Raw genomic sequence first — 26,988 nt, 5'->3', positions numbered from 1 at the left:
GCTCGTACGGACCTTGGCGTTTTCAAGTAACAATTATAAAAAATGTAGATGCTGAGGCACGTGGGCTCGAGGGTTTCAACCTAGTTGCAATGACTTCGTTTTTTCATACCGTTATTTCGAGCGATTACAATACGTGTACACTGCCATTCTTTGACAATAAGTTATATCCTAACCATTATTTGATCATCAATGCTGTATCGACCTGGCCTACATAAAAAGTGTACAAAGCTTTGCCGTTCGGTCATTAAATTCTTGACAGTTCCAATGCTATTTTCTTACGTAGTTTTACACCGATCGAAATGACTTCGAACAGTCATTTTGCTGAAAAGTAAGCAACTAATTATGCCGAGAAAAAAAGTTGCTCAAATACAATTCCCCTCAACAGTTGCGTGATAAAAATTAACGATAGTTAATCACTCGAAAAATTCAAGATAGCGAGAACAATATTTGCTTTTAACGATCAACTTAACATAAAGATCACTTTTCACGCCTGCTTACGTCATCTTTCGTTGATGCTTTCAATCGTAAATCATCAAAATGTTTTGAGCGACGTCGCGTACTTTATAACCAAATTTTTCACCTTGCTCAACAAATCAACCTGACAAGTGTTATCAACAAATTTTTCACATTTGATCGCTCGACATTGCCAAAGATATTTGTATTGTTACTAATACTTTTCTTCTACCTTACGTGGAACAAGAGATTATTTTTATGCAGTATTAGTTTGCTTTATTTCTGACAGGCTCGGCAAAGCATCAAAGACCTTGCTGATGACGACCATTTTGGTCTCATTGTTCTTTACAGCTGTCGAATATTTACGTCTAATTAAAAGTTAGTCTTTTTCCATAATTTTACCAAGCGACTAAAGCGCGATCTTAAAAAAAATTTTATGACATAAAATTACTCAATAGTAAAACACAAGTTGATAAATGGCTTGAATCATTTTTATAGCGAGTGAAGAAACGAATGAATGGCTAAAGGTTCAGAAACAACAAATAAAAGCATTTAAAGTCTTTATTGTAACACCCAAATGTAAAATTTTAGAATCCTACTCATTTTCCTATTAAACTAAAAATAAAATGATATTTTTGTTCATAGATATTTTCTGCGAGTTATGTAATCAATACAAGAAAATATACATATGAAATTATTCTATATACCTATATATATATATACGTAGACTGTGTATCTTTAATTTTATTTTTATTATAAAATTTAAAATAAGTTGAATAGATAATCTAATTTAAAAAAAAAAATAATCTTGTGACATAAAACATACGCATAATGCGCCACAAAATCTAGGAGTTTTTATACTCTCATCTTCAACACACTTTCATAACCATCCTTTTTTCGCTATTTTAGTTTTCATTCTTTTACAGCTATGTATATATATAACCATATACCCAATTTCCTGTATATTTTCCAGTTTGCGGTCTGATTTTTTCCACATATATTTATACAGATACAAAACTTGCTCTTTCAAACCAAAACTCAAAAATGTGGAAGTAGAATGGATTAGTTAGTATACAAATAACATTGTCTTAATTACAAGTATGTGACATTAATATTCTGTACTGTTGAATGGTATCTTATCTGCGACCGTCGGTTTAAAGAGCAAGTTAAGTCATATTTTAAAAAGATGCAAATGAAAATTTTATTTCTAAATTTTATTAATCAATTTTAGAACAATCGTATTCATATACTTATATTTGAATATTACACCTTTTAATTTTTTTTTCTATTATTAAAATTCAACTCTGCCGCAGCAAAATACAAACTCACTCATTCCCTTTCTAACAATTTTCAGCTTGATGCTTTAGCAGATTTCGCTTACTTTTATTTTACCCTCTTTTTGCATTTTCTGCATTTATAAGATTAAAATGTATCTCTTGAAGTAACACGATGTTAGTGTTAGAAAATATCATTTTTATTTTAATGATTTTTAAAGATACAACAGAGAGAACAGTAGTACTCATCTGTTTTTAATACGTCAATTTTCTAAAATGATCGATACATTACTCGAAATCATTAGACAATCGCTAATAAGAAATTTATGAAAGTAATCAATTTTGCAAGTAAATTATAAGCCTGATACTATACAGTATGGAAAAGCACATTGATCCAAGAGCAATGAGATCTTTGTCGCATAAAAAGGAAAAGTGAATGCATACAATGATGATGTTTGTTACACATAACATTATAAAGTTTAATCAAGTGAATAACTGCTTTTCGTCCCTTGTCTTTGTTTGACTGATTGTAAGCATGAATAAACATGCTCAAACTTGATTGAGATATAATTGAGTAGATTGTTAACCATGGTTAGAGACCAAAATGAAATCTTGAACTTATAATAGTTTGTCATAAAATCTGGATGGAAGGAGGGAAAAGAGAGGGAAGGGGTCGGTCAAATAAAAAATAAAGAGAGAGAGAGAGTTGAAAAAGAAGATTAAAGGAAAAGATTGCATGAATAACGATGGTTGGACGATACTCAATAAAACTAAGCCATGTTAGCGTAAAAATCAAAGCCTAATAATCTCTCTTATTGCACAGTCAGTGTAAGTGTAATTACGTGTGTGCGTGGGCGTGTGTGTTGGTCGGTTGTGATGATGCGTGGCAAAAGAGAAGAGACGAGATTAGTAGCTGTTCATAGAGTCACGTCGACGTCGACGATTGAAACTTGGTGATGAAAAAGGCGGCGGTTGGAGGCGTGTCGGGATTGTTCAGAACCTGGCGCCAATGTAGACGGCCGAGACGTCGTGCTGGCCGTAGCCGAGACGCTTGGCGTGCTTGTAAATCTCGTTGGCCGCGGCGGCTAGCGGGTTGGGCTGCTCCAGCTGGTCGCTCATGATCAGCGACAGCCGCAGGTCCTTCTGCATGTGTCTGAGCGGCTGGCTCGTGGGGAAGCCGCCCTCGATAATGGCTAGAGGACAGACGGCAAATCGGTTAGCGAAGCCGACAAGAGGAGCGTCGCGCCCGGAACTCACCTCTGCCTTTGTCGAGAATCGCTGGGCAGGAGAGCGAAGTGAGCTCGAGGATCTCGAGCACGTCCTTCTGCTGCAGACCGACCCTATCGGCGAGGGCCATGCTCTCCGCGAGTCCGGCGAGCGTGACACCGGCCAGCAGCTGGAGCACCAGGTTCATCTTGGAGGCGTTGCCCACCTCGCCCAGGTAGAAGGTGTTCTTGCCCATGGCTCCGAAGCAGCTGTGGCAGTTGTCGAACAGTTGGCGGTCGCCCGCCGCCAGGATGACCAGAGTGCCCTCCTCGGCCTGCACCTTGCTGCCTTGCACCTGGGCCTCCAGGTAGCGCGCGCCTTTGGCCGTGATCGCCTCGGCGATGTCCTCCGAGGTCTCCGCGTCGATGCCCGTCATCTCCACGTAGCCCTTATCCGGCGAGATCTCAGTGAGCACGCCACAGTTGCCGAACACCATCTTCAACAAGGCAGGTTGTTACGCCTCGCGTCGTCGCCCGAGCGTGCCCACCGGGCTGGCGCTGATCACTTACCTCCTTGGCGGTCTGCGGGTCGGCCACGCACGAGAAGGTGATGTCCGACATGCCCACCACGTCCGACGGCGTCAGGCCCTGCTCGGCTCCGGCCTTCACGAAGTCCGCGCACTGGAACGAGCAATGGGTCGAGCGTCAGAGCTTTGGCGATTCGAAGAGGGTCGCCCGAGCGCGCCGGTGACCGGCCTGTCGGCGCCACCTCGCGGCCGCGCGTTCGACGCTGCCTGCCTTGTCGGCGGCGAGCGACCGAGCGCGCGCGCGAGATGACGCTCGCGTCGTTGACACGAGCTGTGCTCTCTCTTTCTCGAGCCACGGCCACATCAGCAAACGCCGCCATGACTGGCTGAGCAACGCGACCGACGGCTCTGCCGCCCACATCCTGGCCCGCTGTTCCTGCAGTTTCGGAGGAGCTCGCAGCTCTCGCTGGACCTGCGTGCCCGCGCGATCACGCATCCAGGAAGTCGCTGGGAACGTGGCCGCGCGGACGAGCAGCAACGTCGACGCAACGAACGAACGCAACGGCAACGGCAAAGTCGCGATGTACAAATTCGACAACGCTTGGCAGTCGGAGTTATCCGGCGCGAACAAGGCCAAAAGGAAACGGCAACTCTAGCAGCGCGGAGACGGCGGTGGGGGCACCGCGAACGAGCCTCGACGCTTCCAGTTGAATTCGCACGGGCAGCTGTGCGTCAAAGGGCAACGCACTGCGCTTCGGCGAGCTCGGCGACAGTGCGTCGCTAGCCGCATCGTAGCACGCGCGCTGCCTCCGCCCGGTCGCTGGCTCGCGGTCCGATTCGCATCGAACGCTTCCTGCCTAGGCGTGTCTCGTCACTGGTCGTCGGGCTGCCCCAATCGCTCGATAATCCGAGGCTCGGCGAGGCGCGTCGCCTCCTCGCCGTCGAGCGATCGGTACAGCTCGGTCCGCCCACGGTTGGCGTCACGCGCGGCTCTCGACTCTTTGCCACTTCTCCACAGCTGCGTCCAACCAGGAGATCATGATCGTCGTGCGATAAGCCGATAGAGAGAGCGAGACCGAGATCGGACCCGATCGACGCAACGGAAGGCAGCCCGCCGAGCGTCGAGAGCGCGAGCCGCGCTCCGCCAATTGGGACGACTGCGCGTTTGACGCTGGGACTGGTGGCCAGCCAGCCACCCGGGGCGGCGACGACCGCGAAAGCCGAACGCGTAGGCCGTTGACGCATTTGCGCGCGCGAGTTTGATCGATACCGGGCGAGTCCGGCCGGCCTATTGCGAGTAGCCAGGCAGGCGGCTACGCCACTGCCTTCGCCCTTCGACCTAGCCGCGCTTTTCTCGGCGCGCCATGCTTCGCGCCGTGGGCGAACACGACGGACATCGCTCGAGTCGCGACTCGTTTGAGCCTCGCTGGCGCTTCCCGTAATAAGCGCCGCTCGGCCTCACCGGCACGAATTTATCGACGTGGCATCGATCCGCAGCGCCGACGACGGCCGTGGCGAGCTACGAGCCAGCGGGGATCGCTTCGTCGGGACGATCAGCCAGCAGCGGACGGCGACAACGAAAGCGGAGCAGCCAGTGGCGCGGCCGTGAAGGCTGGCGGCACGGAAGGGACGTTCGCGCGCGAAAATGCAGGGCTTCGTGGATCTGCGTCCCCGGCGCTCCTCGGGAGTTCCGCCGCCGCGCATCTGCTTGCGATCCACCTGTCGACTGCGCGAAACTCCACTAGCCGCAGCTGGTTGGCGAAGCAGACAAGACAACGACGGAGAAGGCGAACAGCCTGCGTAGGTGTCTATCAATTTGGGGGCGCGTTGCCGCGTCGCCGTCACTGGCACGTGCGGAGGCGAATAGTGGGCGTCCGAGCGCGTGAAGCTCTTTCCAACGGGTATCCAGTGGCTAGCTGCCCTCCAACTGTCTTGCGTGCGCTTTCTATTTTAGGTACCAGTCGATCGCTTAAATTAGCCGCGAAACCCTCGGACCGTCGCTCGCGCCGCTCTTCCTGCGCGACTCTCTCCTTCAGCCAGTTGACGAGCTAATAGATCGCGCTCTATACACTCGTCGGCGTGCAGTGGCGTCCGGTACAAAATTAACCAGTTGGTCGCCGTCGTATTTAGGTCAATATTTCGCTTGCGCAACCCGGCTGCTAAGCGGATTTTCGATTACACGTCAGCGACGTTGGTGCGCTAAACAAGCTGCTGCTATTCCCGCTGCTGCCATTAATCGTCGCGACATTCGAGAACCTCGAGAATGCGTTCTACTCCGAGTGGCAAGGTCCTGCATAAGCGCTCGGAAGTCACTTTTACGTGGATCACTTTCGCTCGGACCTATCGCCGAGCGACGCCAACGGCGACGAGCGCGCGCGCGCGCGCCTCGCTTTTATTTTTAAAAACAGCGGCGTGCGATGCGCGTTTCTGCAGCGGTTGCTATAAATAACGAGCGGGCGCGCGCGGAAAAATGCCGATACAACGCGACCAACCATCGCGCGCGATTATTTTCGGAACGGACGAGTGTCGAGCGAAAGGTGCAATGTCGCGGCCACCCTGCGAGCAGTTTCCCTCCAAATGCACTCGTTCCTACGACACGGTCGACTGATTTATTGCATTCTTGTCTCTCATCGATTCGTTCGTCTTCCAAAATGCATCGTAATCATTTTCATGCGAATACGAGGCCGTGCGAACGATAAGTTTCGATTCGCCTCGACCATTATTTACGATCTATCCGATCTTACAGAGCTCGTTTAGTCGACGCCTCGAGAATACGAGCAACGAAAACAAGAAAAATCGTTCGAATTATTCGCAGCGGCGGTGGGTTCTGCATGTCGAGAAGGAAAGGAAAGCCAGCAAAAACATTCGGCAATATCAAGTCGGGATGCGGCACCGCTACGTAATAGCGTTAGCGCGAGGAGAGAAAGAGGAGACGACAGCTGGAGGCGCAAGCGAGAAGATAAGATAACGAAATGATAGCGGAAGATTACTGCGGCCGCGTGAATCGGAGTCGATGGGGCACGGAATGAAACGCGTCCAATTCGAAAGAGAGACAAGGTGTCACGGGTCGATCAAAAGAAAATGTAATCGATTGGTCGGTCGCTCGTGAACTTGACTGTCGTAGATCGCGAGGCGCGCTAAAGATCAGCGCTCGCGACGGCTGGCCCGTGAAAATGAGACGCGCGAAGCGGGCGACGAATCGGGCAGGTTTGGCGGCGATCGGGCCAGCTCCGAGGCGGAGCACACGGCCGGGAGCAGTCGAGGAACGCTCCGAATCCGTGGGCCAACCAGCGGTTAAATAATCGCGGCGCGCGGAGAGAGAGAGAGAGAAAGAGAGGGAACGTCGGTCAGCGACGACTCGTCGGTCGGTCGGTCGGCCGCGCTGCGACGGCGACGTTGCCGCCCCGCCATCGATTGGCAGCGGCGCTCCGCGCGGCAACGCTGCGCGCGGCCCAGCTGATCGCCGCGCCGCTGCCAGCCCGAGCGCGAGCCTCTTAGTTTCGCCCTGCTCCGGCGCTCAACGTCGCGCATGCGACAGTCGCTTCCGTCGGACGTGGCTCTCCCATGACAGGTCAAAGGCCCGCGTCGTCTTATCCGAGCTCGCGCGCTATCAGCGCTTGGTCGCGCGACTCGCGATCGCCTCGTCGACGCGCCGTTTCACACGGCCTCGACGGCTTCCAAGCGGCAGCCGATTATCGCGAAATGTGTTTCGATTACGCCGTAAGCGCTCGACGAGAGGTATCAATTTGTTTTGAGATCGCGCGTGAAATAAACTTCGCGCGCACACTTAACTTGCGCGATAAAGAATTGAGCAACGCGACGCGCGGCTCTTTCCTCGCCGAACGGCAAAACGTGTTTTAAACGAATGAAAATTTTTGTAGCTCCTTATGTAAAATCGAGGGAATTGCTGATGTTGAAAAAATACCGCAGCATTGCCAATACTGCGAACCGAAGAAGGAAAAACTCGTCAAATGCCGTTCTTGCTTCGTCGAAATCCCAGAAAGTTATTCAACAGAATTGCGCCGCCGTCATTTATTCGACGATTCGCGGAGCCGACAACAAAGTGACACGTGCAATCTCTTTTATTTTGCCATTGTTTACGCGTCAGACTGGAAAATCGCAACGAGGTGGGCGATTTTGAGCGTTCGACGAGCCGATATGAGAAGCCCGCGGGTGAGTGCATCGGTTAACGCGACGAGGCGAAAATCGACGGTCATATTTATAAATATGCCCGGCAGCGCGGGTTCGCGAGCTTTCAGTTTGCACTTTGCCGAGTCGTACGACGTTGCCGCATTTCTTTTCGCGAGTCAGTTTGACTTGTCTACTTTGACAGTTCAGTTGGGCAAGTATGCCTTTTTGACTTTCAGTGCTACATTCGTCTTTTTGTGTTTGTCAAAATATATCCAGGAATGTAGTAGCGGTATGCATAATTTCGTATGTTAGCGAGCATTTTCTTATTTTCGTATTGTTCATCTATTATTAAACAGAACAGTATTTATAAATTCAACATACACTTTGAGACTAAAACTTTACGAACTCGATCTTGGAATAATTTTCTTAATTTCTTTTTATATTAGGTTAATACTTGTTAGGCCTGTTTCATTCAAGTGAACAATGCCGTACTTGAAATGCATTTAACGGTGTGCAAAAATGAATATAAATGAAAATAGTTTTATAAAAAAAACAAGGTATTTATTTATGGTTGTGCAGACCGTAAATGAATGTTATAGTTTTGTTTATCACTGAGCTGTCTGCAAAAGTATGCTGGAGTGAGCGAAACAATTAATTATAAATTGTTGTTGTTATCGTAACTACATTCATGTGGAACGCTGCAGAGGTATGCTAGGTACGCATTAGTGTTAGTTCTCTATAGTCATGAGTACATAGATTCACACCCTCACAAATAGATGAATGATGTATTATTTTTTCTAATAATACTGCGCCTCTCTATTGCAATTAAATGTTATCTAATATATAGTATAAAAATGAGTATATTTTTTATACCCATTTCATTGCTTTCAATAAAATTTCTTTGTAAAAATTGAATTACTCTGACATATTGGCCAAATTATCACTGTCTTATCCATTTATTCGCTTCGAAAAGATCAACCGACCATTATTAACATAATATAAATAGAAATTAAGAAGATTGTTCAGAGTTCTGTTGAAAATGGGTGACAACTGAAAGTTCACAATATTTTCGTTTTAAAGTCTTAAAATTTATGTCAAATTTATGTGCAATTGCGCTTAAAGGACATTCCTACACTAGTTTACATTAGTTGAAATATACAAAAATAAGGAAATGCTTGTGGACATATAATTAGATTTACCTACCTTGGCCGGGACGAGGGTCAACACGGTTGAGGCGATATTTGTGTACGGGGTAGTGTAAGGCCGAAGCAGCTTGCAAAGTGAGCGTCGATCGTTATACTATCCCGCGCACAAACATCTCCTCAGGGTACATAAATAATTGACATCACTAGATTCCTGAATTTATTCGATGACGAATAAAAAGGCTTACTTAATTTAACTATTAAAATAGCAGTATAGCTGTTGACAGAGCAGTATTATTACAATTTAATATAAATTAATTACTTAAATACCAGTGAAATTATGTAATGAAAGAATTATCCTCGACAGAGTGTTAAAACACATAAGGTAATGTAAGTCATACATAAAATATGAAGAAGAAGTACAACTTGAGAAAAAAATTTTTATCGATGAAATATATCTAAGAAGATGACAACTTATATGACGATGAAAAAACAATTTCTATAGTGTTTATGTCGATTATTTAATCTAAATCAATAATCAAAAGTGGACTAAAAAACTCTTTTTCACGAGGTTCCTTTTTTGCTTGAACTGTGTTGTCATATAAGAATTGGGTATTGATAGCTTTTTCGAATGCATATTATAAAAATAATCATGAAAAACTTTGAAATGAAAAGCACTGCCAGATGTATTGGTTGGTAGCTAGTCTCCGGTATACTTGGACCGACCGCGACTTTGGAGCTTACCGAGAGACTTCAGGCGACACTTTTTCCCGACATCGTATGTCGAGAGTGTACGTAATTCATAGAGCCGAAGCGTAAACACGACCTCGAATGATCTGCGCGAGAAGGCTCACGTGACGCAGAACAGTAAAGTTACGTTGGCGCGGTTTATCGCGTGAGTAAGTTACTTTCGATTGCAGCGCCAGAGAGTAATGCGACTCTGGCGGAGCCGATTCGAGTGCCAAATTAGGGCAAAAGGCGGCCAAAGAGCGGACGCAGCCGGTTCGACCCTGACCGCGACGGTCCCGTGGGACAAAGCGGCGAGTCAGTCGTGTGACAGGCGCAGGTTGCATTTTGGTCGGTGCGTTGAGCACCGAGGCAGTTTGGCCTATCCCACCTGGCCGTTATTTGCTCGCTAATTGCCGACAAAGCGCGACCACCTCGTGAGTCGAGCGTGACCAAGGGCAGTGGGAATGTCGCATTGTTCCCCGAGAACTTTTCGCGCGTCCGAGGGACTGCATTCTCAGAGTGCGCCGTCGCGATGTCGCCCGCGGTGGCGGCGAGCTTTTAGCCGGTTCGCTCCTCGCGACGACTTTCGGATCCGTTCGAGTGAATCCGCACTGGCAAGGCCGATCGATGCGCGAGCAGCTCGCTGTTCTCAATGGCCGGCTTGCAAGGCGGCGCGGCGTCCAAGTTGCAGCGGCTCGACAAAGCCCGGCAAAGCGCGAATGCCAACAGGTGCTATTCACGTTTCCGCGTATGCAGCGCGTTTCCTTGTGCGACACTCGCGGCGGCCGCCTCGGCGCACGTGCCCTCCGACAAAGACAGTCGCAAGGACGCGTGTGCTTCACAGGCTAGGCCAAAGCCCCGTTATCCGAAGGACATCTGCTCTCTACGCCGGTTCTTCCTTCGCGCTGTCAATTAATCAGCGGCACAATTAGCTGTTAACGAGTGGTCGGGGCGTGATAAGCAAGAGAGACACGTGAAAAGCGGGAGGGGTGGGATTGCTCGGGCGAGCTCAATGCCTCGTAGCGATAAACAAGGGTGTGACTGTCGGGCGTCACGTGCCGCCGCCGCCGCCGCCACGCGAAAGAACGGACGAGCCTGTTCGCGCTGGCAAATGGCGAGGAGCCGGAATCGATCGCGAGAACGGCGGCAGGTAAAACCATCGTTTCCACGTCGAGCGAGAGAAAGCAGCGCGGGCACCAATTCAAGCTCCGAACTCTCGCTGGCGCGCGCAATCGACGTTCCGTAAGAGCCGCCTCTGGGATTCACCCGTCGACGGAGCACTCGAGGCGCTCGCTCGGGAAGCCAAGTGACCTCACCGCACCCGGGCACGTACTGCGCGGCGCTGGAACTCAGACCGAGCCGAAACGCCAGCCAGAAACGAGGACGATGAAAATTCAATTGGAAACGCTGCCGTGTCTCGGCTTGATTAATAATAATTAACGGCACGGCCAAGTAGGCCGATGGGAGCGAGTGGCCGCGGTACGACGTCTCGTTCGCTCGGTAAGAACGTGCCTTTCGCAGGAGGCAACGAACACGACGACACCGAGTGTCCAAGCGACTCCACGGCTCGTTTCGTCTGGAGGCTCCGTCTCCGAAATGCACGCCTTCCGGCTGTAACCGGCCGCGGCGTGTGGTCCGCGGCGCTCGCGCTGTCCGCTCGCCTAATGCCCAAACAGACGAACCGCGGGATATTCGCGACAACGCGTCGACGACGAACGGCGGGTCGGCTCGCCTCGGGCAGCTTCGGGCTTTGGGAATTGTTCGAGCGCGGGCGATCGGCACGGGTCGGCTAGCGCGAATTTCCAGTGACAAGACCTCGAAAGTGCCGCGTCGGGCGAACGAACGTGCCCATCCGCAGTTGCGCAACCACCGGGGCGTTACGCAATGCCAAGTTGCCGCGATTATTCGCGGAAAACAAAGCAAACGCGCGGCCGGCCCGAGGTGACTCCGGTCGGCTGGGCGCGCTATCGCAATTCCGCTCTTGCGCGAGCTGTCGGGCATGCGCCGGCAACCGCTTGATCTCGACCACGGAAAGGCAACTCGGCTGGGCTCAATTCAGCAGAACGTTCGCGAATTTTCCCGCGAGAGGTTGTCGGAGTTGCGCGCGCACGCTACGGTCGGAAAGGTCGGATACGGGCCGGCGAGGAGGCGGCCCGAGGGCGGCTCGCCGACAAATCGTCACGACGGGAATGAGAGGCGAGCGCGAGCACTCGTCATAGCGACTTCGCTAGCTCACTCCCCGTGTAGCAGAAACGCTCCTCGGACGAAGTATACGAGCGACCGAAAGAACGGAAGCAAGGAAAAACATAGAGCGGTGTCTCTGTCTATCAGCTGTGAGCGCAGCGGCTTGAATCGATGAATGACCACGGGCGAACGGGGCGAAAGGAAAGCGGCGCGACAAAGTGGATGCACGCGGCAACAGCTTCAGAATGGAAATCCTCGGCGACGGAATGTCCCCAGAATTTCGCTATAGGCGCGTTGGCGCAACTTCGGCGAAAATGTTTACGTCCGTGCGCGCGATTTGGGCCACGATTTGCTATCAAGACTTTGCGACCTGCCGAGACGCTTCCGCGAGAGCGCGCACACGCTGGCTATTCTTATCCCAAACTCTCTTCCCGCATCAAAGAGGCTCAAAATCGTGCTGCTGCTGTGGCTGCTACTCGATGTAGCTGAGCGGCCGATCAAACTAGTTCCGCGTAAACATTTATCCAACGGGGCTGCTTGCGAGGAATTGGATAAGTTCATTTACTTACGGACTTGACGCGATAATCGACGCGTTCCTGCACTTGCCAAACTCACCTGAAACACAAAGAGAAGTAGGTCGTTAATATCGAAAAACCGAAGCCGCCAGCGTTCAGCAAAACGAGGATCTTCCGGAAAGGGAAAAAGGAAAACCGTTAGAAGGGAGCAAAGGGGATCCAGCGAGCCACGGGAAAAGAGCCAGCGCACAGGAGGGACGAGCGAACGGGCGCGTAAGAGCGGTGGGGAGCGAGCGGCCGACCAACCAAGCATCGCGCTCGTCGGCGGCGTGCGCCGCCTGGCCGTCGGCGCTCGCGACGGCAGCAGTACGCGCATGGGCCGCGTGTCAGTTGGACGCACGTAGCTGTCTTGCTCGTGTGAAACAACGGCCGAGCGAGACTCGCGCGCACTGGCAGACAACGGAGAAAGGACGAAGCGCGCGCGCGAGAGCAGCTAGCGCGTCGAGAACACACCGATGGTAGACTCGTTGGCATTGCGCGCGAGCCCAAAGACAGTTGTTGATGCTGCTCGGCAATAATGGCGGACGCGAGTAGCAGCTGAGCCGTGCAGTGGTAGCAGCGTCAACGTGAACGGAGCTTCGCCACCGTCATCCACTAATTCCTCGACTCGCCAATGAACTCCGAGCAACGCTCTGCGAAGCTCGAGCCCGAATTAGGTACGCGTGCACTCACTCTTTCTCCTTTTCTCTCTTTCTGTATCTTTCTTTCTGTCTGTCTCTCTCTCTCTCTCTCTCTCTCTCTCTCTCTCTCTCTCTCTCTCTCTCTCTCTCTCTCTCTCTCTCTCTCTCTCTCTCTCTCTCTCTCTCTCTCTCTCTCTCTCTCTCTCTCTCTCTCTCTCTCTCTCTCTCTCTCTCTCTTTCTCACACATGCACACACACACAGGCACACGCGCGCGCACCGTGTTTCTCCCTACTCGACTCGGCGGCGTGGGAGTAGCGAGTCCGTGCGTGCGCGCCTCTGTCTGCCGCGTCTACGGATGCTTCGTGCTGATGCACTTGAGTGCCCCGAGCAGAATAATAAACAATGGCGTCGACGTAGCGTTAGAGCGCGGTGCATGTGCCGGGTTCCCCGAGCGCGGCGGCCCTTTGTCCGCGACTCGGACGGGTCCCGGCTGCAGAGGATGCCACGGCGGGGCGCTATCGATTGGCCGCCGCCTTGGCATTCACGCCCGGACGGCAGGCACGCGCTCGGACGCGCGCGCGCGCGCTCGGTCTCCCCGAGGACTAGAGGGCGAGATTGGAGGTTAGCCCGACGTCGAGAGGCGGGCGCGGCATCTCGGCACACCGAAGGCAACCGGCGGGCACGCTCTGTTTCAGGTGTCCGGAATGGGGGTGGCTCGCTGGGTCGCTGCCCTCCGCCCAAGCCTCGCGCTCTGGAGCCTTGCCGCTGCCCTCGCCGTCCTCTGCCCCTCGGCAGCCCACAATGGTACCGCCGACAGCGCCAGCTCCGCGCCATCGAGCTGGCCATGTCCCGAGCGGTGCGAGTGCGACCAGAACGGTGCCTGGCTGGACTGCCGGGAGCGCGAGCCACCGGCGCTGAGCCCGCGACTGAGCCGACTGTCGTTGCGGCGGGTGCGGGCGCCGGCGGCGACGCTGAGCGCCGCGGCCCTGGCCGCGGCGCCGCAACTGCGACAGCTGAGCTGGCGCGAGAGCGACCTGGAGCAGCTGCAAGCGCACAGCCTGGGGGCGCTGCGCCAGCTGGAGCTGCTGGACCTCGGTGACAACCGACTGCGGCGGCTACCCGCGGAGGCTTTCCGGCCGGCGCTCGGCCGGCTGCGCAGCCTCAACCTGACCGGTAACCTGCTGGGCGTGCTGCCGCGCAGCGCGCTGCAGGGCATGGACGGGCTCCAGGAGCTGCTGCTGGCCGATAACCGGCTGGAGGTGCTGGCCTTCCAGGCCTTCGAGGCGGCGCGCGGCCTGCGCCGCCTGGACCTGTCGCGCAACTTGCTGGTCTCGTTGCCCGACCACAGCTTCCGGCCGAACCGCGCGCTGCGCGAGCTGCGGCTGTCCGGCAACCGGCTGAGCCGGCTGCCGCCGCAGCTGTTCTCGGCGCTGGGCGAGCTGCGCGAGCTCGAGCTGGCCGACAACGACATCGAGCTGCTGCCGCGCGGCCTCTTCGCCGAGTTGGGCCGGCTGGAGCGGCTGGGCCTGGCCGGCAACCCGATCGCGGGCCTGGCCGCGCACAGCCTCGCTGGCCTGGGCGCGCTGCGTTGGCTGGACCTGAGCCGCACGGGCCTGGCGCAGCTGCCCCCGGGTCTCTGGGCGGCCACGCCGCGGCTGCACAGCCTGATGCTCTCGGACACGCGCATCGAGGCGCTGCGCGACGGCGCGCTGCGCCACCTTGGCGAGCTGCGCAGTCTGGAGATGGACGACGGGCCGCTGCGCGAGGTGGGCCCGCACATCCTGGAGGACACGCCGCGGCTCCGCCGACTGAGCCTACGCCGCAGTCAGCTGAGCTTTCTGCCGCCGAGTCTGGCGGGGCTGCGCGAGCTCGCCCAGCTGGACCTGGAGGGCAACCCCTGGGCCTGCGACTGCCGCATGTTTTGGTTCGTGCGCTGGGCCGAGGAGCACGCGCACCGCGCGGCCTTCGGCAGCGGGCTGCGCTGCGGCCACGAGGCCGACATGGTGGACACGATCCAGGCGCTGCGCTATCTCAACTGCACGCCGCCGCGGCTGAGCGCACCGCGGCCCGGGCCGACGCGCGCGCGGCTGCGCGGGCCCGCGCTGCTCGAGTGCGAGTTCGCCGGCAACCCGCTGCCCTCACTGACCTGGGTGACGCCGCGGCTGCGCGTCTTCCACTGGAGCCCCGACCCCGCGTTCCCCGACGCCTTCGCGCAGCATCCGCGCGCCCACGCCTTCCCGCTCGAGGCCGACGTGGTGCCCGAACCCGACGACGGCCGTGTGCGCCTGCTAGAGAACGGCTCGCTCTATATCAGTCGGCTGCTGCGCGAGGACGTGGGGGACTACAAGTGCTTCGCCGTCAACCCCATCGCCAACCTCACCAGCTTCGTCAGCTTGCGCGCCGACCCCGTCACCTATCGCAACATCTTCCTCGTGAGCCTGGCCGTGGGGGCGGCCAGTGCCGCGGGCTTCCTGCTGCTCACGCTGCTCGTGCAGTTGCTACGCTGCCTGTTCGTCAGGTGAGTAAGCGAGTGGCCAACCGATCGGCCGACCGCCCGACCGTCCGACCGTCCGGCTAACACCGAGGCCCGCTGCGTGCGCAGGTGCGGCTGCGCCAAGTGGTGCCTGTGCTGCAGGCACGTCGGCGCGACCCCGCGCGCCAAGCAGATCTACCAGATGCTCGACAACATCGAGCATTACAAGAGCATGCAGCTGGAGCGGCTGCGCGAGAACTACACGCAGCAGGTGCAGCGCATCAAGGAAAACTGCGCCCAGCAGGTCGAGTGGATCAGGGACAGCTACGAGGGCCAGATGCAGCACATACGCGACATCCGCGACTACGGCACCAACCACCTCACCACCTTGCGCGACCAGTACTACAACCAGGTGAGTCTCGAGCACGCGCGCCGTGCTGCCCACTCGGCGCTCACGCTCGACCCGCTGTCTGTCGTGCAGGTGACTCGCGTGCGCGACTACTCGACCAGCCAGCTGAACTGGGTGCGCGAGAACTACGTCTTCCAGCGCAACAAGATCCGCAAGTTCAGCTCGCACCAAGTGCTGCGCCTGCGCGAGTCCTACAAGTACCAGCAGCAGACGCTGAACAAGGTGCTGGAGAATCTGCCAAGCCTCTATCTGGACAACTGCCGCAGCGGCTCCTGCGGCCGCTCCGACTCGGTGGTATTCGACCCAAAGGACCTGGTGGACGGAGACGAGCCGCCGCTGGACGTTCAGGTCGACAGCTACTTCAAGGCCAAGATCGACGACATCGTCGCGGCCTACAGCTCCAGCCTGGACGACGTCAATAGCGAGTACTACACGCCCAGTGGCCTGTCCTCGTGCAGTCCGCGCCAGCACGTGGAGCATCTGGTCGGGGCCAACCTCGAGGGCGTGCCGGTGATCAACTACATCGACGACCGGCCCGCCAGGCCGCTCGGCATCGGTCCCTCGGCCTTCCTGCAGCGCATCGACGAGTTCAACGGCACCAGCACGTCCAGCCTGGACAGCGCCGAGCGGTCCGTCTTCCGCGGCGTCAGCGCCGAGACCCTGGCCGGCGACACGCGCGGCACCCCAGAGGTGCTCGGCCTGCTAGTGCCCAGCGCCAGTCTGCCGGAGCTGCCGCACGAGACCCGACTCTGACCCGGACGATCTTGATCTTCCCTCGCGCTGCGTGCTCTTGTTGTCAGTGCCGTCGCTGTCTTTGTGCCGCTCGTACGACTTTGTGGTTTCGTTGTCAATGCCGTCGCTGCGGTCGACGGATGCCTGCTCGGAAGATTGACCAAGTACCTGAACGCTGGGTTCGCTGCGACGATATACGGTGCTATGTGCAAGTGACGCGACTCTGTGCCGGTGACTTTCTTTCTTCGTGTCCGTCGTGGAGGCATGGTGCAAAATGTTGTTCGCGCTGGTCAGCACGACGATTCAAAGGGAAACTATGTCGACGGCGACGGCGACGACGACGACGACGGCGACGAGGCCGGCAAGCGATCGCCGCTGTTCGCATCGACGCTAAAAATTCCAGCCCCATGGCACGTGTCAATTTCCATCGATCGCTACCGCTCAGTTTTCTTCGCACAGTCACGCAGCTTGCTGCTCAGTTAGGTCTTGAGACAGTGAGAGGGCCGCGGGGGCACCGAACTCGCGCCTCTTGCGCTACACCTCGCTGATTGAAGGACAAGCCCGAGACGGACTTGAGTGAGTGCCAGTGTGCTGTCGCCTCGCAAAAGACTGAACGACCAAAGTCGTCGACGCCTCCCTGCCGCCGCGAGCTTTTACACGCGCGGCGAAGGTTTTAATGTACAGTCTTAGACATATACACACACGCACACACGCGCGCGCGCGCGCGCACACACACACATACACTCACACTCACTACCGTTATCGAAATATTGTACGGTTGCTAAGTCCAACGTGGATGCACGTCGGCACGTTTACTTCGCGTTTGTTGTGTTACGTAATCACGACGCATCGTATGCAACTTCGCGAGTAACATTTTTAGATTTTGTTTGTTTGTTTTGTAACTTTTTATCAATACTTATCGGATTTGCAAATAGACAAAAACGTCTCTCGCTCTCACTTTCGCAAGGTAGACGATTAATTAGGCTAAACAATTTATCGTATTCGTGGTCTTTTTAAGGTCGATTCAACTTAATAAACAAACAAATAATCAATTAAATTAGTTGATCATGCCAGTTGGTTATTTTTGTTCATACTGGACTGTTAGTGCTACTTTTCATTGGAAAAAATCGAAAAATTGATGTGAAACTATTGCGACGTCGCTGTTATCTGCGATCGTTATTATTATTGACTTTGTCGTTACTCTTCGATGCAACCATATATACACATACATATAACCAACTTTGATGATAATAAAAGGTCTATTATTGAAAATAAACCGTCACTGTTTTATTCGTCAGATAAGCATGTCTTTGATGAAATAATACGTAGCTATATACTACTGGTATAAATTATATACTTCGTCAATTCGTACTCTATTACAGTCGGAAAGTTATCCTTAATGGTATTTCGACTTGGAGTAGCGTCAATCATATTCTACTCTACTCTTGAATTCGATCAAATAAGGGACGATGAGTAAAAGCTTACTGCTCGTCCCATTGATCCTTTCCGTTTCTTTTTAGTCGTTTTTCATAATTTTAGAAATTATCTGTGATTTTCAATCTGTTACTTCTATTTGTTTTAATCAACTTTCTTTTAATCAAGCTCGAATAAGTCTGTTGTACATTTGTAAGACTAACAAAAGAGAACTGTTTTCCATTTAGTTTGTTTTTTTAATTATCAAAATAGTATAATATTTTTTTGAAAGTTGCAAATAGTTTTCCACTTGTTATGAAGATTTGTCAAGAAGTGTCGAAGTGAACGTAAAATTACGAGGAAACGGTAATAACAAATAGTGAAATAAAAGATATAAACACAGAAATGAACGATAAAAAAAATGTACTAAATAATAAATAACTACATCGAAAACAAAGTGAGCATTTTAAAAGGTGACAGGCAAGACTTGTACTTAGGCTTCCCTCATGTTGCATATATATTTTTATACGCCCTATTACTATGCGAGAAGTAAGAACAGTTCCATTCTCAAATGTAAATATTAAACACGCGTGACTCTAAACTGCCGAAATTCTATTTCTTGAGAATGCCTTTTTACAATATTTCCTATTAATTCATTTTATCTTCAGTTTTCAATTTGTAGATCACGTCAAAATTTACTCTCGACAATTTTTATGTTTACCAGCGAACTAATTAGTAATAAAATTCTTTCAGTAATTTATAATATTTTCTTTAACAAAATTAACTGGTACTATTTCTATGTTTATCTTATACACGAAATTGCCTTTATCTGAGAATGAATCGCATTCTTTTTTAATACCGAATCTCGTTCAATAATCATCATATTCTCTATGACACTTTTAATAAAAAAAAAACGTAATATGTAGTTTAAAAAAAATTTGATGAAACTTGAAGGAATTCGGCAACCTCGGTCATGCGAAATAACTTGAAGATCTGGTAAATAATAGTTGAAAAAACCAGTTATGGTATGTACAAGTGTCTTTAAAGAATGTGCGCTGTTAAATATTGCGTTAGCAAGTGTCCAAAAAATTGCAAAATAGAAGTAACATCTCGTTAGTATCAGACGTATATCAAAACTCATACATATTTGTTTTTAAAGACATTAAAATCATTAACTATATATTTTTCCAGCATAACCGCTTGCATTCATTTTTGTAATTTTGATTTATGTGTATTTCGAGATTCAAATAAAATATTATGATAAGCTATTTAAAAATCAGACATATTTCATTCAAATCTTGAAAACACATAAAAAAGACCGAAATTAACGTAACCAGTTATGTCGGTTGCTCCAGATTCATAATTTTACAGGCGGTCGTTCATTTTTCGATGCAATCGATAGTTTGTTGGATTTTATTTACATAATTTTATTTTATGAGTATATATGCCTCTTATCCTAAATTTAGTTCATCATAAATAATAAATAAAAAACATTTTCAATAATTACGTAAATTAGTTTGTGTTAAAATGAATATTTCACCATTTCAATATTTGTTATTGATAATAAGCGTAACTGGTAGCTCTGCGTAACGATTTATAGAAATTTTTCTCGTATGAGTTCAATAAATGTTTCAACATTTTAACTAAAATATCTTTTGTGTTAAAAACACATGTTCTATGGTTATATTATTTTGGAACAGTATAAAAATGAGAAACAATTTTGAATTCCATTAGTTGTCGTAAATTGGTTCTTGAATCTCATAAAAAATTATGCTGATAAAATAATTGAATAACGTGAAATTTACTCTAAAAGTATAACATGGCTTTCTCTTTCACTTATTTATTTTTTTTTAACATCAAATAGACAAGAATGAATTGAAATGGTGAAATAATTACTTTTTATGATAGCCCGGTTACGTTGTCATATAAAAACAAAAATTGTCAAATAATTGTGCTTTGATGACAACGACATATTTCTGTATCACCACATAAATAATAAAATCGAATATGTTCATACTTGTTCATGTTTTAATTAATAATGTCTTAACCCAAATTTAGCATGCATACTCTCAAGTTGTTACTTTAGTCATCTACATGTGCAGAAGTATTGAACATCAATGAAGAAAGTTTGTAAACTTTATTATTATTCAACTCAAGACTCAATTATTTTCGTAAGATATGCCCGCAAATTGACTTTTGATAGAGTGGAAACCAATATTCATGCCAATCACCAAAAAAATAATCACAGAAAATTTATAAAATAAAAACGCGACTCCACTTAGTAATTTTTTTTAAAATTATTTACACAAAAAAAATCGAGGGTCCAAATTTTTCTGAAAGAAAAAAAAAATCATAATGCGATTCTACATACCTTTGTTTGTGTTCTGTTCCAAACAACGACTTTGTGGCCACTATTCAGGAGATTTTTAACAATTCCACTGCCCATAATGCCAAGTCCAAGAAAACCAAACTTTAAGCTAGAAGCGCAAATATTTTTGTCCTTTAGAGTTTGAGAAAGTGTTTCAACATCCAATGGGGGAGTCGCCTGTGAACAATTTTCTATATTCAACAATAGCTACTCACATAAGTAATATTTGTAAACTAAAAGAATGTTGAAAGTTCACTTAAAATATAACAATTAATAACAAATTTTATGTAGTATTAAAGAACTTATCTAAAATAAAAGCAAATGTACTCTACTTTAATATTCTACACATGAGAAGTACTAAAATACTCACAGGTCTAGTAACATTTGCAGGTCGATCTAAAAGAGAACCACTTTTCCTTAAAGGTGTGGAGTGGTTCAGAGCAGGACTCAAACTACCAAGTCGATTGTTGCTACTGGCATTAGAGTCTGTTCTTTGTTTTTTAGCTGGGCGCCGTTCACTACCAATACTTTCCCTTTTTACTTTTGGAGTTTCCTGCAAAGGTACGTATGTTTTTAACTAAAATAAAAAAAAAAATTGTGTGAAGCTGTGTTATAAGTGTTGTTACTATAATTTATTATGTTATAAATAAATGATTCAGTGCTCTCATGCATAATGTAAGATGTAATTTTACAAGTAATTAAAGCAATTTATTTTCAAAAATGATAGTAGTTATGACTTGATAAACGTTTGAGTATGTAGTAATTTAAAATTTTTTAATATAAATTACCTTTTTTGGTTTTATCTTTGGAGTCTTTTTTTCAATTGAAGTGTTGCTTTCTTCTTTTAATTTATCAAATAGAGAGTCAGAGTCCAATTCATCTTCAAAGACCTACAAAATATTTGATTATATATTTGTATGACACTATATAATATGAATATAAGTAAATATAGGAACACACCTCTCCATCAGCAATAAATTTTTCAATAGCTTTACACGCTTCTTTGAATGCTGCAGTTCTACAAAGTTTCAAACAAGTCTCTTTATGATCTTGATAATGATTCATGTTAATTTCATCAATCCATCCACTAAAAATTGTTTTTATTAAATAATTGTCTCAAGCTTTGTAATAATTCAATAATTCATATAATAAATGACTCACTAGTTGTTTGTTCCAAAGAAATATATACAATGGACTGACCCCTTCTTTGGATTGTTTGGTTTTTTCATATCCTTTATAGGATTTGACACCTTCAATACAAATTCACAAAGTATAAACTAATTTTAAAGATAAATAGTTTGAATATTTCAGAAAATGTCCAAAATCAATACAGTTTACAATTATACAATTAGTGTAAAAAAATTAACGAGAGGCTTCATTTGACAAAAAAAATGTAAAGAACAAAATTCAAACAATGCATCGGTTGGTTATCAATCACCTTTTTAACCGACCTAAATAACAAAATTATTGCGAAAGTAAAAATCGTAATATACTGAGCTTTGTAGTACAGCTAATAAATGAAGTTGGACTTTGAATTAATTTGACAACAGATTAAAGCGGGCAATTTGACAGCTGAATTCCAGGTTAGGAGCCCGTGGGTTGCTGATCAAAACAATGATAGATAGAGCATCGAACGCGGTGAAAACACTCAGCAGCTTAAAGAAATAGATTTCAAACGATTCGAAATCGAAATTAACAAGTAATATCAGGCGTAATTATGATATTAAAATATTAGGTGGGGAGTAGAAGAAAAGCGCGGGAGCCAGCTGAGTGCAGCTTGCAACGGATTATTGAAGGATAAACATACTGATAAGAAAGCACTCAAACTTACCCGGCCTGGCCATGGTGAGAATCCCTTCATCTTAGCCCTGCAACAGAATGAGACAGGTATAGCGTCAGTTTGAAAATTGCCGAGCGTGCTGGGCTTAGGTTATGTTAATTCGGTGAAGCGAGTGGGCAACGCGCGATTGCTGCAACAAGCTTGGTGCTTGCTTTGGTTTTCCCCACGTTACATCCCGATAATTAGACTGCATTTTCGTCTTGTAAATACGTACCAGACCAGATCTCCGAGTTTAAATTGTTCAGTCATCGTCGCTTCGTTAACTTGAGTTGACGATAAGTTGCAGAATATCGGCTTAATGATTTCACACAAAAAATACAGCTCCGCCTCGAGGGACGTTCGGCAAGCGACTGACTGGAGTTTCTTGTAACTGCAGATCAGCAGTTATGCCGCCGCGCGTCCTTTGCCGCTACTACGTTAGTCGAACGCATCGCGCCACGCGGCCATCTTCTCTCTATGACTGCGCTCGTCGTTAAATGTCACCAATTCTTAGGCGCATTCTACAATAAGCATCATTACCTATATTTTTTTTCGCATAGAGTCAATTAATCTGAGCATGATTAAGCTAATCTGCACTTTTGGCATATAAATTTTCTTTTTAAAATCATTAATTTAAGTTTTTAGCGATATTCGTATGCACGTGTTACTTACACTGAGTTGATTTTTGAACAATTGTATGGTTGGCTTCACAATATTTTTTGAATATTTTCCAGCGTTTCTCTTTCACGAATACAAAACAAGCTACATGTCTTTGTTTTGAATTTTTTAGCATTCGGTTAGCTACATATTAGAGATATCTGTCTACTGCTATCTATAGAATACCAAGATTTTTGAGTTTTATTTCCGGTTTTATAAGTCAACAAGTTGAGCTTTATCCAATGCGATAGCTAGGAAGATTATCACACAGCCTCTCATTGGTTAGAACTTGATGCCGGAACTACCCGTTTAAAATTGAATGCTCTACGATGCAGAACATCTAATGCAACGGTAAATAAATAAATTTGTAAATTATAAAATATTTGTTTATAGAAATATTTCGATTATTTAATTTGGAATATTTGTTATAATTTGTATTCCGTGGAATATATTGGAATATATTTTTTAATAATTATTTGTTAATATGTTAATATTTTTTAATTGTTGTTATTTAAAATAAACCCATGAAAGATTTTACTTTTTTGTAAGTACTTTATTCTTAACCAATTTAATAATTGATGAAGGTATAGCGAGAAAAAGAAATCGAGTGAAGGATTTTAAATAATAAAAATTAACCTTGTACACACATATTCATTTCTGTACTATAAGAAGACCCGAGACTGCTTGCTGAGGCACGGTCAACTCTATATCATATGTAGTATGTGTACATCTATACGAAATGTATCTCACACACAAATACGCCAAGTGACTGCTCATCGATTGTAGGTAGCTTTTTTGCGCTTCTCTCTGCGCTTGCTTGTGCGCCTGTGTGAGAGTGCAAACGAAAGAGAGAAAGAGAGAGAGAGAGAGAGCGCTGAACGAGAGAAAAAGAGAGAGAGAGAACTGCCTCGAAGTGTACGAGGAGGAAGACGGAGACGAACGACGAGAGAGTTTTCATTCGCCTGATTCGCAAGTGAATTATACTTACGTGCGATGATGTACGGAGTAAGAGTATAACGCAGCGCTCGCCGTTAAATCGGACGTGTTTAGATAAGCTACTTAGGCAACGAGTAGCTCTAAAGAATAATAACAAATCTTGAGTGTTATGATCCGATACGGACGACCGACAACATACACCGCTTATCAATCGCAAATCAGACAGGATCACGGACTTAACTCTATCGCAGCACGTATGGACGACGACATCCACTCCAATATGGTATTTATTATGTTGGTTTTGTCGCATTTTTATTCGAATCGTGCATCCGGTAAAACCACTAGTATGACCTGTGTATAAGCACCTTCATACTCACGTTTTTCAATTTCCTGCCATTTTTTGTCGCAGTTAACTTGTTAAATGTGTATATATGTGTGTATAAGAGTGCGTATACCTATTCTCTCTTCAGTTTATAATTTTCTACTCGGCTGAATCGTGATAGTTTAACGTATACTTTTTTTTTCAATGCAGAATACTTGGTGTAATTCTGTGAATAAATTTGTTGTAACTGTGTTGACCAACATTTTTTTTTCATTTCATACTCATAATACCTGACTTTAGTAACATTGCTTTATTATTGCAAATATAAAAAGCTGAAGAATCAATATTGTTGTCATTAACTCAACTTTTACATAGCTTCAATATCAATTATGGCAGTTTCACGATAACTGCTTTTCCAGTTGAGTTTTTTATAGAATTTTGCTTAATAATTCATTGAGTATTCATTAGCATAAAATCTGCAGTACATATTGAATTCATAGGTATTATTTAAATACAATTGATAGTTCAATTGCATCAAAATCTGTATAACTTTTAAACAGATTTACTTCACATAAATTTATAATCAATGTAATATATTTAATGATCTGAATTTCTTTATATAAGTGAGATAATTTTAAAAAAATGTCATGTTAATTTATTCTATATAACTTTATTTAGCTGTGTGACACATTTCTAAAAAGAAACAACTTTGTAAAATAAGATATATTAAAACTTTTAATTGAGCTAGAGTGTATGAGCTAAAATAATGTTAGTAGATGCTATCTTTGCTTATCTTATTTATCTGACATGATATCCAGTTCTAATTATATTCGTCAAATGGCTTATCAACAGGCACAAGCCTCAGTAGCAGATGCTGAGACAAGTCAATCAGTAGTTCATTCTATAGCTTCTGGGACTAGACAGAACACCACCATAGATCAACATGAAGAAATAACACAAGAAGCCCAAGTATCTTCGAGGGCCCAAATTGCTATTTTGACTAATGTTGTGAGCTATTTTGAGGAGGGAAAATATTTCAGTTGAATTTATCATTGTATTCAATTTAATACATACTTTTCAGACAACTGAGGAAATCCCTCCTCCAAAACCAGATTTTTCTGCACCTCCTCCTTATGAGGTTGCTACCAAATTGCCAAGTTATGAAGAAGTACAGCGAGAAAAGACCCTTCAAGGAGAGCCAATACCACAAATTCATCCACAGATACACTTGGTAGGTTAATGTTTCAATAAAATTCTTTAATATATTTATTTAATCTACTGTTATGTTTCTCAAATTGATCAATTACCTTGACATTGCATAATAAATAGCCTGGAGTTGTCAGAGCACCACAACAACCTTTGACGATTCTGACTATAGATACAGATGGGGTTGAAGGAGATCCAGAAAGTACAATGCTTGGTACAGATTTTATGTTTTTTACTGCCTTTTTAGGTAGGTTTAACAATTTTCGTAAAGCTTTGATTTTTTTGTTTTATTTCAGAAACGATTCTTTATGTTTGTATGGAATAATATAAATTTCTAATATATAATATAATTTTAGTTGCATTCCTGTTTAACTGGATTGGCTTTTTGCTGCTGATGTGCTTCTGTCACACTATAGCTTCTCGATATGGAGCACTATCTGGATTTGGTTTATCATTGACTAAATGGACCTTAATCGTCAAGCACTCAACAGACTTGGCATCCCGCGAGAATTCTTGGCTGTGGTGGCTAATTATGGCATTTGGTAAATTTCAATGTTGTTAGAATTTATTTTACTTTGAGAAGCTAAATAATATTTATAAAAATTTCTCACGTGATTTTTGTAGGTATGTTGATCTGTGTTCGCGCTATCATTCAGTATTTGAATATCAAACGAGGCTGGCGGCTTTTGTCTGGAAGCGCTCAGGAGCGCTTACTTTTCTACTATTGAACATAACGTTTAAATGACGAAGTAACTTTCTGTTTTAAATAAGAAAATTTTTAAGTAAGACAAGCATAATTCAGGCGTGTAAAGATATTTGCCATATCCCTACACATTAACCGCTTCAAGGATCCTAGATTTCATGTTATTTATAGAGATTATGTACGATAAAGAAAAATAAGAAGTACACGTCAGTTTTGAAAAGTATGATCCTTGCATCATAGTTTAAAAAGAAACTCTGACAATTTTTACAAGGAAATAATCACATTTATCTTTTTGTTACAAGGAATATTCTTAAATATAAATATTGAAATCTGCAGCTGATACGTTGTAAGAATATCTTGCCACAGCTGTATTAAAGAAATATCAAGAGCAATGGTTGTCAACTGTTATTCCAGTGCGAGTATTAATTTTCGTTATTACACGAAGCCTTTTAGTGATATTTGAAAATAAAAAGGACGAATCTGAATGTGCAAGAGGGCGTTAGTGATATTTATTAAATATAAAGAATAAAATATGTAAATGAGAACAGAATAAGTGATCATGGAGCTTTTAGAACTTGATTATATTGAACAAATATACATACGTTCAACACTAATAAAGGCATAAAATAATAAAGAAGAAACCAATAATAATGCTGAATCGCTCATTTGTAAGTCATTATTTTTATTTATAAAAAAAGTATACAGACAATTTTAAGGTTGTAAGAATATTATTTTTATTACTGTGTATTATTTTAATAAATTAAATTATAATAGGTTTAAGAAAAAAGATTTTAATCGCTACCGTTCTTACTATAATTATCGATATTTTCTCTAAGAATAAAAAAGAAAGATTTTTGTCAAAAATCACTAGCATTTAAGAAAAAGATGCCTGATTTGAAAATATTAATTTAACACAGGCACTTTTCTTGTTTCGAAATTGTAAACATTGATTTTACAATATTTATGTCTTTCAAATTGTGAGGTGGAAATTATTTATGTAAATAAAATAAAAGAAGTGTTTACTACTTGATACTGTTTGTTCCATTAGCCACCTTCAATCCAGTCATTATGACCTAGGCTACCTAAAAATTTATTCCTGAAAAAATTCT

General features: G+C 46.2%; 3 protein-coding genes across 9 annotated transcripts; 2 read left to right on the top strand and 1 right to left on the bottom strand.

Annotated features, from left to right (window-relative positions):
• Positions 1-1,018: 1,018 nt before the first annotated feature.
• LOC131673705 (cytokine-like nuclear factor N-PAC) lies at positions 1,019-22,463 on the bottom strand. Of its 2 annotated transcripts, none has more exons than XM_058951917.1 (10): positions 22,291-22,463; positions 22,068-22,104; positions 21,398-21,486; positions 21,197-21,323; positions 21,025-21,126; positions 20,607-20,813; positions 20,240-20,413; positions 3,503-3,613; positions 2,985-3,429; positions 1,019-2,920 (listed from the first exon to the last, which is right to left on the bottom strand). In XM_058951917.1, the coding sequence occupies exons 1-10, from the start codon at positions 22,323-22,325 to the stop codon at positions 2,721-2,723; spliced, it is 1,527 nt and encodes a 508-aa protein (XP_058807900.1). In that variant the 5' UTR covers positions 22,326-22,463; the 3' UTR covers positions 1,019-2,720. The 2 variants fall into 2 exon arrangements, with proteins under 2 accessions (XP_058807900.1, XP_058807901.1); XM_058951918.1 differs by having other exon boundaries at positions 20,607-20,789; positions 22,291-22,462.
• Positions 7,743-18,107, top strand: LOC131673704 (leucine-rich repeat and immunoglobulin-like domain-containing nogo receptor-interacting protein 3). 4 transcript variants are annotated; one of them, XM_058951916.1, is made up of 4 exons: positions 12,231-12,876; positions 13,537-15,359; positions 15,444-15,726; positions 15,796-18,104. In XM_058951916.1, exons 2-4 carry the CDS (start codon positions 13,546-13,548, stop codon positions 16,474-16,476), a joined length of 2,778 nt encoding a protein of 925 aa, XP_058807899.1. In that variant the 5' UTR covers positions 12,231-12,876; positions 13,537-13,545; the 3' UTR covers positions 16,477-18,104. The 4 variants fall into 4 exon arrangements, with proteins under 4 accessions (XP_058807898.1, XP_058807895.1, XP_058807899.1 ...); XM_058951915.1 differs by lacking the exon at positions 12,231-12,876 and adding an exon at positions 7,743-7,879 and having other exon boundaries at positions 15,444-18,107; XM_058951912.1 differs by having other exon boundaries at positions 12,229-12,876; positions 15,444-18,106.
• A 1,059-nt stretch (positions 22,464-23,522) lies between the features above and the next one.
• LOC131673698 (NEDD4 family-interacting protein 1-like) lies at positions 23,523-26,906 on the top strand. 3 transcript variants are annotated; one of them, XR_009302736.1, is made up of 7 exons: positions 23,527-23,931; positions 24,823-24,978; positions 25,052-25,201; positions 25,300-25,423; positions 25,533-25,718; positions 25,801-26,099; positions 26,182-26,902. XR_009302736.1 is itself a non-coding variant. In XM_058951908.1 (6 exons), exons 1-6 carry the CDS (start codon positions 23,818-23,820, stop codon positions 25,902-25,904), a joined length of 831 nt encoding a protein of 276 aa, XP_058807891.1. In that variant the 5' UTR covers positions 23,523-23,817; the 3' UTR covers positions 25,905-26,906. The 3 variants fall into 3 exon arrangements, 2 of the variants coding, with proteins under 2 accessions (XP_058807891.1, XP_058807890.1); XM_058951908.1 differs by having other exon boundaries at positions 23,523-23,931; positions 24,823-24,975; positions 25,801-26,906; XM_058951907.1 differs by having other exon boundaries at positions 25,801-26,903.
• The last annotated feature ends 82 nt before the right edge of the window (positions 26,907-26,988 follow it).

This window comes from Phymastichus coffea, unplaced genomic scaffold (assembly GCF_024137745.1).
Source record: "Phymastichus coffea isolate CEN01 unplaced genomic scaffold, Cenicafe_Pcof_1.1 PCOF00191, whole genome shotgun sequence".
Classification (NCBI taxonomy): Eukaryota; Metazoa; Arthropoda; class Insecta; order Hymenoptera; family Eulophidae; genus Phymastichus; species Phymastichus coffea.
The sequence above is the reverse complement of the archived record's forward strand: the minus strand, read 5'-3'. Positions and strand labels throughout refer to the sequence as shown.